Below are 16,708 nucleotides of genomic sequence, written 5' to 3'. Positions count from 1 at the left end.
AAGTCTACCTCTTAAAGTGGTGTTCAAAGGTGGTTTTTGTTTTGTTTTCCTCTCTTTCAAAGACACACTTTAAGATAAATTGGAGCATAATATGGGGAAACCAAATGTTATACCTATATTTCTCTCAGTTTAAAAGCCCAAATGGCTCTCTATTACTGAAAGTTATAAATTTGGAGTCAGTTTCTTAGGATTAAAAAAAAAAATTCTATTGACTAACAGAAGGAAAAAAAGTCACTCTATAGATAAGGATTTCATGTACATGTCCAAAAAAATTTTTGATTTTTCTACAAATGTTGATTATAAAATGGTTTGTGTGCTCCATAATTTGGGTACTTTTTACTTGAAAAAAGACAAGTTATGCTAGGTTTTGTTTTTGTTTTACAGATTTATGGTTTCTATTTTAGTTTTTATAACTGCTCTCTTTAATATGTTCTGAGGAAGCACAAGCTGATACCAAAACAGACATTTCAATAGACCATATTCAGTATTATTAAAATCAGAGATATATTAGTAGCTTCATTCATTTTGATGAAACAATTTTGTGGCCCCCTTGTAAATTTTGGCTTTACCCTGTACTGACCTTCATAAACATCATTTCAACATATTTAATTGAAGAAAAAAAATTTTGATATAATAATTATATAATCAAGTTATTCTTTCTGTCAGAATTAAGATAAACAAATAAAAATTCTCCCCTTTAAAATCATGTATGAATAATTCTAAACTAATTTTTCATACCCTGAGAAATTTTGCTTTCAAATGAGAAATTTGAAAATACTAGTAAAGCTAAGACATTTAGATTTACTAAATTGATCTAGATTTATACGAGTAAATCTAATAGACCTCACTGTGGTTTTGCTACAATTACTTCCTTACAGTAAATTTCATCGTGAGTCTTGACACCTGAGATTCTTCAATTGTTTTGTTTTCTTTCTGCAGAAAATATTACGGCAAAGCATATTGTGAGTAACGATAGCTCGGATAGTGATGATGAATCACAAGAACCCAAAGGTAAGAGAGCTGGAACCTCCTCTGGCAGAAGTGGATTAGGAAAGGACGTGAATGTATTGTCTGATTTTCTCACTCAAGATGCTAATGGTAGTCTCTGCTTAAGGCATTGAGTGATAGAATGGTAGCTTTCAATTCAGAGCAAGAATTAATGCCATATACGTAATAAAATATGCAACACAAAAGTTGCATATTTTAAAATATGCAATAATTAAAAGTTATTTCATTTCTTTTAAATACCTCAAAAATATTATCAGTTGAACAGAGAACAAACTGAGATGGTAGAAATACCAAATTCTGTGTTAAGTCTGATTAGAGCACCAGGCTTCTCAACATGGAAATTGTGATTTGGGAACATTTTTACATGGCTTTAATAATTAAAATTTAATCTTTTAAAATCTTATTATTAAGTAACCTGTAGAAAATGATGTTCTCACTCCATTCCTGAGCCTTATCCCATTGCCAACATTCTATCTCTCAGGAAGGGATCAGTGATGAAGTGGGGTAGAATTACTGAGAAATTTTTGTTTTGTATATTACTTTGTAGTACAAGCGAGAACTTCTACACCTTAACAAGGCAGCTTTTAGCTTTGTGTGGATCACGATAGTCAATGGGGAGTCGGGGAAGAGATAAGGCAAGGATCACAGTTGTTATGTGGTAAAATGGAATGATTTTACATTTTGACACAGCCATTGGTACAAATATTCCCCATAGCTCAAAAGCCAAAACAAATAAACAAAGAGAAGATTTTATAACAACTGGGTGAACATGTCCTGTTATAGTTTGAGTACAATCATCTAGATTTTAAAAGATATTAAATGCTTTCTTGTCCGAAACCTAAAGAACTCCACCAGCCAAGGTATAGATATTGGAAGAGCCTGTTTAATCTTTGCTGAATCAACACTAAAATTAAAGATCTCTTTTCATAGCTGGGCTGTTATTTTTCAGTTGTTCCGGTCTTTTTTTTTTTTTAATTTTGAATTTCCTTTTAATGAAGGGAGATAGTACAAAGGGGGTAGATAGCATATGCCTAGCATTTCTAGAATTAATTATATATTGATTTGGGGACTATCAAGTAGATGTAATAATGGTTTATCAATTATTAAGTAAATTGCCAAAATGATCAGTACATTTGATCACCTCTGCAGTACTAGCTGGTTTTCTTAAGGCTGAGAAGTTCAAGGACCCTCTGAATACGGCTGCTTTGCTTTTAGTGCCAGCCTACATTGGAGAATGATATTTAGGATGTTTCTGAGGATTTCTTATTAGCTCTTAATATTCATTTTTTAAAAATAGCCTTTATAGGGCTTCCCTGGTGGCACAGTCGTTGAGAGTCCGCCTGCCGCTGTAGGGCACACGGGTTCGTGCCCAGGTCCGGGAAGATCCCACATGCCGTGGAGCGGCTAGGCCCGTGAGCCATGGCCGCAGAGCCTGCGCGTCCGGAGCCTGTGCTCTGCAAAGGGAGAGGCCACAACAGTGAGAGGCCCGCGTACCGCAAAAAAAAAAAAAAAAAAAAAGCCTTTATTTATTAGAGTAGTTTTAGACTCACAGCAAAATTGAGCAAAAAGTACAGAGTTCCCATATATTTCCTGCACCCACACACATAGCCTTCGCCACTTTCAGCATCTTATACCAGAGTGGCACATTTACTGCGATCAATGAACCTGTACTGACACATCATTATCACCCAAAGTCCAAGCTTTAGGATTCACTCTTGGTGTTGTATGTTCTACAGGTTTTCACAAATGTATAATGACATGTATCTACCTTTATAGTATCATACAGAGTACTTTCACTGCCCTAAAATCTTCTGTGCTCTATTTATCCCTCTGCTTCCCACCCCCAGCCCCTGGCAACCACTGATTTTCTTACTGTTGCCATCATTTTGCCTTTCTAGAATGTTATATAGTTGGAATCATACAGTGTGTAGCCTTTTCAGATTGGGTTCTTTCACTTAGTAATATGCATTTAAGTTTCCTCCATGTCTTTTTATGGCTTGACAGCTCATTTCTTTTCAGCACTGAATAATATTTCATTGTCTGGATATACCATAGTTCATCTGGTTACCTACTGAAGAATATCTTGGTGGCTTTCAAATTTTGGCAGTTATGAATAATGCTGCTATAAACATCCATGTTCAGATTTTTGTCTGGATGTGTTTTCAACTCCTTTGCATAAAAATCAAGAAGCATGATTTCTGTATCATGTGATAATAAAGTTTTGTAAGAAACTTCCAAACTGTCTTGCAAAGTAATTGTTCCATTTTGTGTTTCCACCAGCAATGTATGAGAGTTCCTGTTGCTCCACATCCTCACCAGCATTCGGTGCTGTCAGTGTTTTGGATTTTGACATTTCTCATAGGTGTGTAGTGTCATCTTGGTGTTTTAATCTGCATTTCCTTGATGACATGTGACATGGAACATCTTTTCATATACTTACTTGCCATCTATATGTTTTCTTTGGTGAGGTGTCTACTAAGGTCTTTTGCCCGTTTTTAAATTGAGATGTTTGTTTTCTTATTGGTGAGTTTTAAAAGTTCTTTGTATATTTTGGGTAGCAGTCCATTATCAGATGTGTCTTTTTTTTTTTTTTTTTTTAATTTTGGGGAGGATGAGCAGTTAACAGTTTTTTTAAACAATGTTTTACTTTGAGTAGAATTCTTTTTTTTATTGTCTTTTTTTTTTTAATTGAAGGGTTAATCAATTCTCTTTCTTTTTTGGCCACCCCACATGGCTTGTGGGATCTCAGTTCCTTGACCGGGGATTGAACCTGGGCCATGGCAGTGAAAGTCCGGAATCCTAACTACTAGGCCATCAGGGATCTCCCCAGATGTGTCTTTTGCAAATATTTTCTCCCAGTCTGTGGCTTGTTTTCTCCTTCTCTTGATGCCCCTTCATTTTTAGTCACGTGATTTTGAACAAGGTCTTTAGGCATTTTCAACTTTAGTTTTTTTCAAATCTGTACTGGCATCATTTTACGTGCTCTCACAGAATTGCTGTAATCATCACATTAGCAAGTGCATACAAAGGGTTTTAAGTTGTAAAGGGCTAATAAATAGAAATTTACTATTAGAATTTTAGCTAATAAGCGATAGATATGATTTATCTGTTGACTTTTGGGTTCATCCCACAAATGATGTCATTTCCAAATACATCATAAGGAAAGCAGATCCACTGGTGGTATAGAAGTGGGATAAATTTAATAATAATAATAATAACAACAACAGTGATGATGAAGAAGAAGAAGAAAAAGAGGAGGGAGCTCCAAACCTTTGGAAAATAATGAAATGTCTTATTCATATCCTGTGTAACGAAGATATAAATCATTCATTTTAAAGCCTGATTCATTTTATTGAAAGATTTTCTTTGTTATACTTGGCATGAGAAAAATGTGGGAGTAGAAAAGACTGTATATTTGTTTTTTCATGACTAGGCAATCATCTGGATTGTTTATTGAGAGAAAGATCCCTCCATTTACTGAGCTCAGTTAAGCTAATCTTTTGAAGATAAAAATCAATATTTATTTTGGTCTTATGGATGTTTAGTTACCATTTATTGAAAATTATGAAGTTTGAACATAGATTCTTTTTTCTTCTCTCAACACACACACACACATACACATATAGATTTATATATGCATATATATTTATATCCAGGGTTCCCAGAAATCTGAACAGAAGGGATTTAGGTAGGGGAGATTGTACTCTACCATACAGTGTTCTTAGATTTGAGTTATGAATGAATAATATTGATAATGAGGATCATGACTCTATTACAACTATTTCTACTACCAACTAGTGTTTGTTGATAATTTAACGTGGGCTTTAATTTTTCTAAGGAACTTACATGAATGCATTAACTTAGTTTATCCTCACAACAACCCTATGAGGTTTACTGATGAGGAAATGAAGACTGAGAAGGGTCAACTAACTAGTAAACAATGGAGAGAGGATTGGAACCAGGGTAGTCTGGTTCTGGAGCCACTGCTCTAAATAACTACACAATGTGGCTTCCCAGTAGTAGTGATGAGTGCATAGATTTTAAGGAAAAATCATTGAAAACGGCTTCTTTTGGAAGATTCCTGAATTTTAACACATTCTAAAACATATGTTTAATTTACACACTTTTTTTTTTTTTTTTTTTTTTTTGCGGTACGCGGGCCTCTCACTGTTGTGGCCTCTCCCGTTGCGGAGCACAGGCTCCGGACGCGCAGGCTCAGCGGCATGTGGGATCTTCCCGGACCGGGACACGAACCCGCGTCCCCTGCATCGGCAGGCGGACTCTCAACCACTGCGCCACCAGGGAAGCCCTAATTTACAGACTTTTAAACCCCAAACTTTATAAGCAAGAATGAAATGACCGTTCAGAGGGCAAATATATGTTGAATCCTTCAGTTGTCTACTCTCAGTCTGCATGATTTCTGGATGTTTATTAAACAGGACAGGGAAGGAAACTTGGGAAAGGAAGGGGATTAGCTACTGTGGATATTCCCTCTGTGTGTATGTGTGTGTGTGTGTGTGTGTGTATGTGTGTGTAGCCAGGGAAAAGAAAGAAAAGAATTGGGGAAAGGGAAGAACAGAAGTTTCTCTGGAAATTAAAGAATAGGCCAAGCAACACTGCCAAGAATACAGCCTTTAGACTGACTACCGGTAAACAGTACAGTAAGAATAAGTTAAGAACAAAAATGATTAATGGAAATATTGACTATAATTTACACAAATGTTTGTTGAATCAAAAGCTGTGGAGCTTCATCATTAATGTTAACATTCCATTGCCCAAAGATCTTTTTCGTTATTATGGATTTTTGGAGTCTGTATAATGATCTTTTCTTTTTCCTTAGGCACTGAAAATGAAGAAGCAGAAAGGGAATATCAAAATGATAATCAAGCAAGTTGGGTCCAACGTATGATAATGGCCTTGGTGAGTGACTCAGCTTTGTTTAATACCAGAGAAGGACGAGCTGGGAAGGTGCACAACTTCATGCTGGGCTTGAATCTCAATACATCCTATCCAATGTCTCCTTTGAGAGACTTTACCACCCAGGAGTCCTTGGAGGAAGATGAATTGGATGCAGCTGTAGCAGGTAAGTACACAAAATGTAATCCATGGAAGCTAATTCAGGAGATCTTTCTTCCTTCTCTGGGGAGGAGCATTTTAATTATTAATAGTAATTAATTTACAATCAAATTTTAAAACATGCATTGAATGTATGAAGGGCTCTGAGTTGTTTTTTTGGAAGAAGAAATACATTGGGCAGGAAATGACATCATCATGTCAGCATAAACAGTTTTCATTGAAATATTGAGGGGGACTTTGATCCTCTCTATATTGGTCAAGGTTCACTCACAGCAAACAGGAAACCCTCTCCCTTGTTTAAGCAAAAGAGGTTTAAAGTAGGTGCTTACAAAATTGTTCCAGGGCTTGGAGGAGCAAGCTCCAGTCTGAGCATCTAGGAATGACTCCAAAAACACTTCAGGATCACCACAACAAACGCCCCCCACAACGATGCTTGGCAGTAGAAATAGCAGAAACGTAGCCTCTGTCTCATTTCCCCCTTCAAATCTCACGTGGGTGTTTCTCCTTGGCAGAGGATAGGTCTCAGCAGATCCAGAGTTGGGAGGGAATCTGGTACACGTGGTCCTCAGCCTATCTCTCCAGTGCAGAGCAGTAATGTGTGCCCCCTAGGGGTGTGAGTGGAGTTGAGTTCGCCCATCTGCAGTGTCCCTTCCAGTTCTCTGAAAGGTTAGGTAACTTTCTTAAGGCCACTTAAGAACCTCATAAGAACCCACTCACTTTCAGGTTTGTCACTTAACCAAACTCCAAAGAATACTTGCCTTGATTCTTCAGTTCCATGCATGTTCCAAATTAAAAGGTAAATTTGTCTTGGTGACTAATCACTACATAATTATCTTTCTTATAATGCACCTAGCATCTTAAATTTTTTCTACTTCTTCATACCATCTTTTTCCCCTTAACTGCCCAAATGTCATTTCTCAATCATTTCTGCCTAAGAACATTGACAGGAGGCTATGAGAATGTAAATAGAAAATTTTCCAAAAAACTTTCTACTACTGTTTAAGGATTCTACCTATAAAAATTAGACATGGCTTTAGATCTTATTATTGTTTAGGTAATGCTGTTTCTGTTTGTTGCTTGAGCTTAAGGGAAATTGCAGAAGCAAAAGTTACCCCTGTTTTTAAACAAGAGGAGTAGAAACTCACTATATTTTGCATTATGTTTGTGGAATCAAAGTCTAGGACATGATTATATACCTGCAATGCAAACCCTTTCATATGAACTATAATAGAAGTCTATTTGTGATAAAGTCAGTGTCTCTTTTTAAATTCATCCAAAATAAAAACACTTGACCATACAATCAGTGATGTTATTTTTTTGTGTGTTACTTATGATTTAACTTATTGCTGTTACAATACCAATTAAATGTATCTTCTTTAGAAACAGACTTTATGGATGAATTATGATGGGCTTAAACAAACAAACACCAACAAAAAAAAAACTCAGCCTCATAGAGCGATTACGACTAGAAAGAATCATTAGTTATTTTACTCCATAGAAAAGGAAGATCAAAGAAGATAGCATCATGTTTACCTAGAATTCCTCAACTGAGCTAGAATTAGGACACTTGAATAGGCTTCTTGACATTGCTCAGAAGCCTTTCCCTTTGCTCACTCTCTTCCTCATAGCCCTTGGTTTTATCAGTCATCGTCTTGCTGATGTAAAAATGGAAGTTTCCTTGTGTGTACTTATTACATCTGTTTTATTTTATTACTCTGATCACAATACCAAGCATAGCTCCTTCTGTGGTTTGCACAGCACAAGTTCTGCACTAGACATTTTAACAGCTTCCTGGTGGTTTTGCAATAGTTTATGTAGATTTGGAGGTGTTAGCGTTGCTTGGAAAAATACAGTGCTCAGTTAAATTTGAATTTCAATTTTTATATATATATATATATATAGAGAGAGAGAGAGAGAGAGAATATGAGTATGCCCTTTATAACATCATTTGGGACATCCTTGTATAAAAATTGTTTGCTATTTACCTGAAATTTAAATTTAACTGGACATCCTACATTGTTATTAGATATATTTGGTACCCTTAGGAAGTCTGCCTCTTTCATTATTCTCAGCGTATGTCAGATTGTTCTTCATTTCCATCTTTCTTCTCTCCTTTGTTCCTTCTTGCATTGCCACAGTATTTACAGAACTCCTTCAATGTGTGTGGCACTAGGGATCCAGTTGTCAACAAGACATGCAGTCCTTGCCCTCATGAAGACTAAAATCCTTTCATGACCCTTCCTTGAAAATTTGATTCTTGGAGGGACTTATATACTTTATTTAACAATAATAGAAAAGTACAGTAAAACTAAAAGCCAGCAACCCTGATCCTGATGGAACACTGATCCTGATGCAGTTGTAAGTCCGCGAGGATGCATGATCTTCATTTGCCCTCTCTCTAGTGCTTGGAGGATAATAGCTGTGCCTCACCTTATCTGACTTCTTTATTCGGTGCCTTTTGAAAAAAGAGTCAGGGACAGTTTTCATAAAATGACATGAAGAGATAGAAAATATTAATCATCCTAAAATATGATATTACACAGGTTGAATATTTCTTTTGTTGAGATATTTTGAAATGTTCTAACCTAAAATTGTTTTAGATTAATGAGCTTCAGAAGGAACTTTAAATATTATTTCTTAGTGTGTATCTCATTAAATTATACTTCAGTCACTTTATATTTATCCGATTGAAAAAACGTATACAGCATGTTGACTTTAGTCAAAAATCCAGTTCGGTGAGTGACAAGTTCATTCAGGTTTGTTGCTTATGAACCAACATTGCTAAAAATGACTGCATTTTAGACTGAATATACTGAATTGATTAGTGCTTTTCAGACAAAGCCCTTACGAAAATAGACTCTGTTTATCTCCCTCTGGTTATTTCCAAATTTTAGAATAAAACTATATATGTTTGAAATGAAATGTTAAAAGGTTTATCATAAAATATTATCAACGTTGTTCACAAAATCGTCATTAAAACTTTTATTTATTATACAGTTAAAATACCACAATTCAAACATTAATTAAGGTTATTTCTCTTTTATTTTTAGAGATTTTTAAAAATCTTATCTAGATATTATGTTGGGAAAAATCTTACATTTAGTTCACTATTTTGTTTATATGGATTTTGTTTATACAGATTAAAATTCGAGAATTTTAGAATAATCTCTCAACCTAAAATGAGAAAAAGTTAGTGTTTTACTTTTGTGCCTGTTGCTTCACCTTGCAGACCATCATTTGAAAACAAGAGAAATAAGATGAAGAAATTCCCCTCATTTTTTTACTTCAAAATAGTTGTATACCTGTGGAAACTAATTCTGGAGAAGCTACTCATTAGTTACATGACTTCTTTCCTGTTTACTTTTGTGTTTATATTATTTACTGTGACATACACCATCTGGAATTAGAAATCAAGACATGAGTTCATTTAGGCCAGAGTTCAAAACACAAACATCCAAATATTTGTACATTATAAATTGAATCTGTGTGATGATTAACTCATTCACAGGTTGGGAAACCATGTAAACTTTAATTTACGGGAGGATGTTCTTTCATAGGGGCATTCATCAAACTTTCTATGACGTTTTAGTAGATATTAATAAATCGGGTTCAAGTTCAAATAAATTTGGAAAAACTAACAGCTCCATCCCCCTCTTCACAATGCCATGGGATACCCTAATGAGTTTGAGAAATCCTACTTAAAGATGCCTCAAGTATAGTACTTTAAAAGCAGCTTCACTTGCATTTGAATCCCAGCTATGTCATTTATTAGCTGGACAGTCCTGAGCCATTACTTAGCGTAACCTCGGCTAACAATGATAGAAAAGTAGAGGGAAACTAAAAACTAGCAACCTGATCCTGATGGACCCCCTAGGTTAGTGAGGAAGCAACAACCTTCATTGTTTACTCCAATGGTTGACTTATAAAATAGAAACAATTGTTACGTATCTTATAGAGTTACTGTCAGAATTAAGTAGCATCTCCACTAAAAAGTACTATTAGTCCAAGGCATAGTAAGGAAAATAGGGAACATGCATTATAATTTGTTATTATTTTAAGTTGTTGAATCTTGTGTTTCTCAAACCTATTCGATCATGGAACTCTTAATTTGTATATAGAATATCTGTTAATATCTTGCAAAACTATTTTTTTTTTACAACACAATTAAGAAACATTGCTTCCTGTCAGTTTATATGGAAGGTTGGAACCATGGTGTTTAGCTACATGCCAGAGCTGGGAATTGGTCCACATGATGGTTTTTCTCTCAAATGTAATCTTGGATTTAAAACAGGAAAAAGGAGACTATCAGCTTCATGACGAGAAGGGGGAACTCAAACAGAATAGGAAAGAAATAGTCTGTTTCTGGTTAATCTTTTAGCTAAAATTTAAAGCATCAGTTTATAAAACCAGAGAAAAATATTTGTGAATTATCATTGTACTTTATTATTTTAGGGAAAATCATGTCACTGTAAAAAAAATTCCCATTAATGTGTTTTTAATTTTTTATGCTTAATTGTGATAAAATACACATATCAATGTGGTTTTCATGATTGATAGATGCATGTGTAGATTGCCTCTATACATTGTAGTTATTGCTTTTTTTTTAAGATTTTTTTTTTGATGGACCATTTTTTTAAAGCCTTTATTGAATTTGTTACAACACTGCTTCTGTTCTGTGTTTTGGTTTTTTGGCTGTGAGGCATATGGGATCTTAGCTCCCCTACCAGGGATGGAACCTGCACCCACTGCATTGGAAGGCAAAGTCTTAACCACTGGACCACCAGGGAAATCCCCAGTTATTGTTTTTTAAATTACCCATTTCAAACCCTTTTAGTCTTATGGCTGTGCCACTTTCTGAAGTAACAGTGTGACACTGTGTAGGGTTTAGACTTCCTGGACCTGGCTTGGAAACTTGACTCTCACAGTGTGAAACTGAACCTCTTAGGGCCTCATTTCCTTATCTTTAAAATGATACTAATAATACCTCCTTTGTCTTCTAAGGAGTTTTCTAAGGATGATAAATCTTATATATGAAATTTCTAATAGATTATAGATACTCAAAATAAAGCTGCTTTTAGGAGAAATAAAAGTACCCAAATATAAATTTCTAGCTTATTAGTAAAATATTTTAAAACTAATATAAGATAAAGATTCATAATTTTTCACCTTTTTAAAAAGCTCACATATGTAATTTTTAAACAATAAAAATTTCAGAGGAATAGATGTTACAGTGGGTTTGATAATATATATATATAATATATATATATATTTCAATTTTATAATTCTTAAGTTTCAGGTTCTGTGATAGATAGATATTTAGAATTCTGGCTGGTGGCAAAGTTCATTGTCACTACATAGATACTTGATAAGAAAATAGAATTAACCTGAAGATAATTATTTAAAGAATGGTATCTCTGCTCTCTCCTTTTTGGCCTAGGCATTCACCCTGGACATAGCAAGACTTTTTTTTTCTTTTTTAACTTGACCTGCCTTTTCATTCAGTTACATGACCTTATTCTTGTCTAACACCCCCATCCCCCATTGTTTCTTGGTTTTCTTTTTTAGCATATTTGTTTTTCATCTAAGACCGTTTTTTCACATCTTCCTACTTTCCTTCAGTACACATCACCTCAGATGTAAACTCTTTTCCACTTTATTTACAAACATCACTAGTAAATGTTTCTAACATTCATTTGTTATTCAGTATTTTAGAGATGAGAAATTTTTATAGATATGAGAGAAGAAAACAGTGACTGTTAACTAGAGAAACTTGTAAGGATATTAATGTTTTCTTAAGTAACTAAACCAAAGTCTAATTGAGAACTGTTTCAATTCACATTGAATAAGCGTCCTGGCTAATTGTCTCATTGGTGTTTTAGTTTCAGCTTCTAGTAATGATGAGGACTGTGGATTTTAATCAGACATTAAGAATTTAAAGATTTACTTTCCCCTCGGATCTCTTGCTCTTACAATGTAGTGATAAAATCGACTGTGAGAGAATTGTAATCAGCATCATTCTTATTTAGAAATATATGGAGGGAATTAACATGTGATGGGTTTCTGTCATGTACTGAACATTTTCTGGGTAATAGGTATTGACTACATTTTATAGGTGATTTTATAAACACAGGTTGCTCTGATCCTCTAGTTTTTGTTGTTTCCTCTATGAAAATGCTCACCAATGGAATTTAAAATCTGGCTCAGAGGTCATAATGCATGTCTAGCATGAGCACCTTCACTCTATCCTACTGTAATAAACCTCCCTCTTGAGCTTTGCTGCCCTTCTTTCTAACAGAACAAGTGGGAACAGGTGTGAGGACAAGGGGACAGAACAAAATAATTGCATGTCATTTCATTCAGTTCAAATCAATTTAATTCTGATCACATTTCTTTCTCCTAGGAAGAGGATTAGAATCACCACACATAGATGTGAACAGCAACATGTTATCAATATTATTTGTTCATAAAACTAATGATTTCTAGCCCCTGCTTTCCTTCAGATCCCTTGCCATCTCATCCTACTCTCCTCTTAAGTTGTAGCCACTCTGTACTTCTTCAAACATACCACTCCTTACTCTGCCTTGGGGCCTTTGCTCTAGTTCTTCCCTCTCCCTGGAAAAAAATACCACCCCCTCCAAATCCTTAGATGGCCAATTCTCTCTTATGAATCTGGTCTCAAAGTCTTCTCAGAGAGGTCTCTCCTGACTACCTACCTGAAGTTCCTCCTTATCCCATTACCCTCTATTACTTCCTTCATTGCATTTATCACTGCCCAAACCATCATTTAATATATTTGTTTACTGATTTAGCAGCACTGTGCTCTATTGGAGCAGAGTTTGCATCTCTCTTGTTCGGCACCTGGAGTAGGGCCTGAAGAGTAGCAGACAATACATGTTTGCTGAATGTGTCAGCTGGATTATTCTCTTAGACTCCCATCACCTAGAGAGGTGCTGTGTGGGATCCCTTCAGACTCTGCCACTCCCAAGTTGTGTCATTTTAGAGATGAATTTAATGTATTTCATCCTCCATTTCTAGATATCCTCTATCTCACGTCTGTTCTAAGACTTAAGCAAGATAATGCATGAGGAAATGTTTTCAAACAGTAAAGATCTATGTAATGTGAAGTAATGCTACGACAGGGATCCTGGCGCACAGAGCAGAGTTACTACTAGGGCCTGAGCCTTGCTTGCACTTTCCATGTATCATCCCACTTAATCCTCACAGCAGCCTTGTTGATAGAATCTTTTATTCTGATATTACAGAGGAAGAAACCAGAAGTCTCCAAGCCCTGAGGGCCTAACCATAGGGAATTCGTCTCACACGTTTACATAACAAATACTTTTAATATCCTAAATAATGTTAAATGATTGTTTAATTCATTCTTTTCTTTTCTATCCTTTTTAAAGATCCTGATGAATTTGAGCGGATATATGAGCCTCTGGATGTCAAAAGTAAAAAGATTCATGTGGTGGACAGTGGCCTCACATTTAACCTGCCATACCCCTTGATCCTGAGACCTCAAAGAGGAGTTGATCTCATCATCTCCTTTGACTTTTCTGCAAGGCCAAGTGACTCCAGTCCTCCCTTCAAGGTAAGGAGAATTTATGTCGCATTCCATTATCTGCCACATTCTTTTGCATTGCCTTGTAGCTACCTTAGTCCTCCCAATTTCTTATCCCTTTAGCCTATTTTCTACATTATTTTCAGTAATATTTCCAAAACACAGATGTGATTCAGTCTCTTCCCTGCTTAAAAAAACGTTTAAATGACTTCCCATGACCCTTGTTCAAGTTCATAGTCCTGAGCAGGACAAGAATGATGCACCATATCTAAAGTTCATGAAGAAAATTAGGCTGAAATTTGGGAGTTAGCAGGTAAAAGATAAGTAAAACAATGCACGGGGAGTGTATACTATGAGAAGAGAAGAGGACATAAAATAGTATCTTGATTCAACAATAATATCAGGGGAAAAGGACAAAAACCAAGGAAATGTGCAGTGTTATAAAACCAAGTCAAGATATTTAACAACAGGAAGTCTTTGGTGAAAAGCAGTTTCAATAGGGTTGAGAGGGCAGAAGTCATACTGCAGTAGTTGGAGGGTTAAGTGGAAGTTAAGAAAATGGAGACAATTCTATAAACTGTTCAGGGAAGAAGGAGATGGACTATATCTGCAAGAGGATGTGGAGAATAAGAAAATTGTGTGTGTGGAGGGGTGTATCGGAGGTACTTCGAGTGTGTTTAAATGTTTCGATGGTTAGGACTCATGAATGAAGAAATGTTATTGGAGAATGGACAGATGACATACATGATAGAGTTACACCCCTGGGAAGGTTACAGGGGTAGGGAGTGGAAGGGAGATACAAAAATACAGGTGGAGAGGAGTCTGGAAATGTCCGTATTGGGACAAAAGAGAAGGGGGGAAATTATGGCTGTGGATGGAGGTTAGTTGTTAGGCACTGAGAAGGGAAGATGGGAAAGTACTCACTTGATAACTTCTAACTTTTAGAATAATTAGGAGTCAGCATTATCTTTTGAGGGTGAGAGAATGGAGGAAGTGGAGTCTGCCTATATGAAGAAATGAGGAAAAGTTCTGACTAGGGCAATGTAGAATGATTGCTGGGCAGCACTCAAATGAGACCACGAATGTTATTTGTTCCTTTTGCCTCAAACTTTCTTTAGATGCAGCTCAAATGTTACCTTTCTTGACCTCCACAGGTATAGTTTTAGTACAAAGGACTTAGTCAATTCTTCTAACACAGCGATTTTCATGTTCTACTGTCCATATTCGTTTACATCATATTGCTTCCACTGTCTATGAACTCCTTGGGGACTAGAACACTCATTGTGTGTGTGTGTGTGTGTGTGTGTGTGTGTGTGTGTGTGTGTTTTAATCATTTGGTTCTAATTGCTTTGTAAGTGCTAGCCCAAATTTTGAGTATGTAGGACAGTTTTTGTGGGTGAATGAATGAAATGCTGTAATAGATATGAAGTTATTGTTCCCATTTCATAGATTAAGAAATGGAAACTCACAGAAATTAAGTGAAATAGTTCATGATCTCCCAGCCAGGAAGAGTCATTGATAACCCAGGTCCTCGGACATCTGTTTTCCTTTATATTGTACATGATTAAACTGTTCTTAAGACTAATAATGGTTATAACTCTTTAATATATATATAAACCTCATATTTTATTTTTATTTATTTTTTAAAAATTTTTTGGCCATGCCGCAGGGCATGTGGGATCTTAGTTCCCTGACCAGTGATCGAACCCACGCTCCCTGCAGTGGAAGTGCAGAGTCATAACCACTGAATCGCCAGGGGAAGTCCCCTAAACCTCATATTTTAAAAGTGCTTTCATATTTTACCTTTTTTGAGGCAGTTAGTGGTATTCAGACAAAGAAACAAGGATTGATGAGATAAGAAATCTCATCACATCAACAAATTCAATAAGATAATGGGTGAAAAGAGCATAGCTCAGGATCTGGCTAGGAAAGTGGTAGTAAGAAGTAGTCAAGTTGGACCAAATTCTAAGGCTCCAGAATGAAAATGTAATGTTCTTCTCTTTTCACTAGTTGCCTCCTTTGTACACCCCTGCACTGTGTGCTATGTGCTGTGCACAGCAGTTAATGGTAACGCATAGGTTTTTTTTATAACTATGTAATATCTTTGTTTATTTTTAAAATTTATTTTTATTTATTTTATTTTTGGCTGCATTGGGTCTTCTTTGTTGTGCGCGGGCTTTCTCTAGTTGCAGCTAGCAGGGGCTACTCTTCATTGCGGTGCACGGGCTTCTCATTGCAGTGCTTCTCTTGTTGCAGAGCACGGGCTCTAGGTGCGCAGTCGTCAGTAGTTGTGGCACGAGGGCTCAGTAGTTGCGGCTCGCAGGCTCTAGAGCGCAGGCTCAGTAGTTGTGTTGCATGGGCTTAGTTGCTCCACAGCATGTGGGAATCTTCCTGGACCAGGGCTCGAACCTGTTTCCCCTGCATTGGCAGGTGGATTCTTAACCACTGAGCCACCAAGGAAGCCCAAAATATGGTTCTTGATCTTGATAAAATTTTAGGTTTTGGTAGGGGGGAAGACTTTATACACAAAGTCATTTGGAAGGAAATTAAGTAACTTATTGTTAAATAGTTAGTTGGGTTTATATAACTAGGTGTATTATAGGAGATCCATACGAAAATAGATTGGTGTGTCCTGGAGTAGATGAACAGGGAAATAAATGAAATAGGATGAAAATGGCACTGAAATGGCAATGAGCACATCTGAGGAGTGATCTGATTAGAGTGATAGATATTACACTCCAGTTAGGAGTTTACGGTTGGATGATAGCCAACAGAGAATCAATGAAGCGTTTCCAGCAGACAAATGACTTCATGAAATTGGAATTTTAGCATGATTTATATGATAATGAAAAGTAGGATGAGTTGGAGGATGGAGAACAAGAGATTAAAATTAAGAGAGATTTACTGTAATGCAAGCATAGGTCAGTGAAGTACTGAACCAGGGCAGGTGACTGTGAAAACCAAGAGCAGGATTATTTGATGACCCATGAGCAGCAATGGCAGGTTCGCAGGTTCGTTTCAACGGATGACGCTACCATGATAGTTTAGAAGCTCATTCTGGTA

At 36.2% G+C, this 16,708-nt stretch overlaps 1 protein-coding gene across 4 annotated transcripts in view; it reads left to right on the top strand.

The window, feature by feature from the left end:
- The window catches only part of PLA2G4A (phospholipase A2 group IVA), a 160,255-nt gene that overhangs the window by 123,920 nt on the left and 19,627 nt on the right, over positions 1–16,708 (top strand). For all 4 annotated transcript variants that reach the window (XM_022593385.2, XM_089909779.1, XM_089909789.1 and 1 more), the window contains 3 exons: positions 940–1,011; positions 5,849–6,091; positions 13,491–13,675. In XM_022593385.2, the coding sequence (XP_022449093.1) occupies positions 940–1,011; positions 5,849–6,091; positions 13,491–13,675 (500 nt within the window). The remainder of the gene's footprint in view (positions 1–939; positions 1,012–5,848; positions 6,092–13,490; positions 13,676–16,708) is intronic.

The sequence above is a fragment of the Delphinapterus leucas genome, chromosome 1 (assembly GCF_059928025.1).
Source record: "Delphinapterus leucas isolate spDelLeu-1000000601 "Yukka" chromosome 1, BTC_Dleu_Yukka2, whole genome shotgun sequence".
NCBI classification, from domain to species: domain Eukaryota; kingdom Metazoa; phylum Chordata; class Mammalia; order Artiodactyla; family Monodontidae; genus Delphinapterus; species Delphinapterus leucas.
The sequence above is the reverse complement of the archived record's forward strand: the minus strand, read 5'-3'. Positions and strand labels throughout refer to the sequence as shown.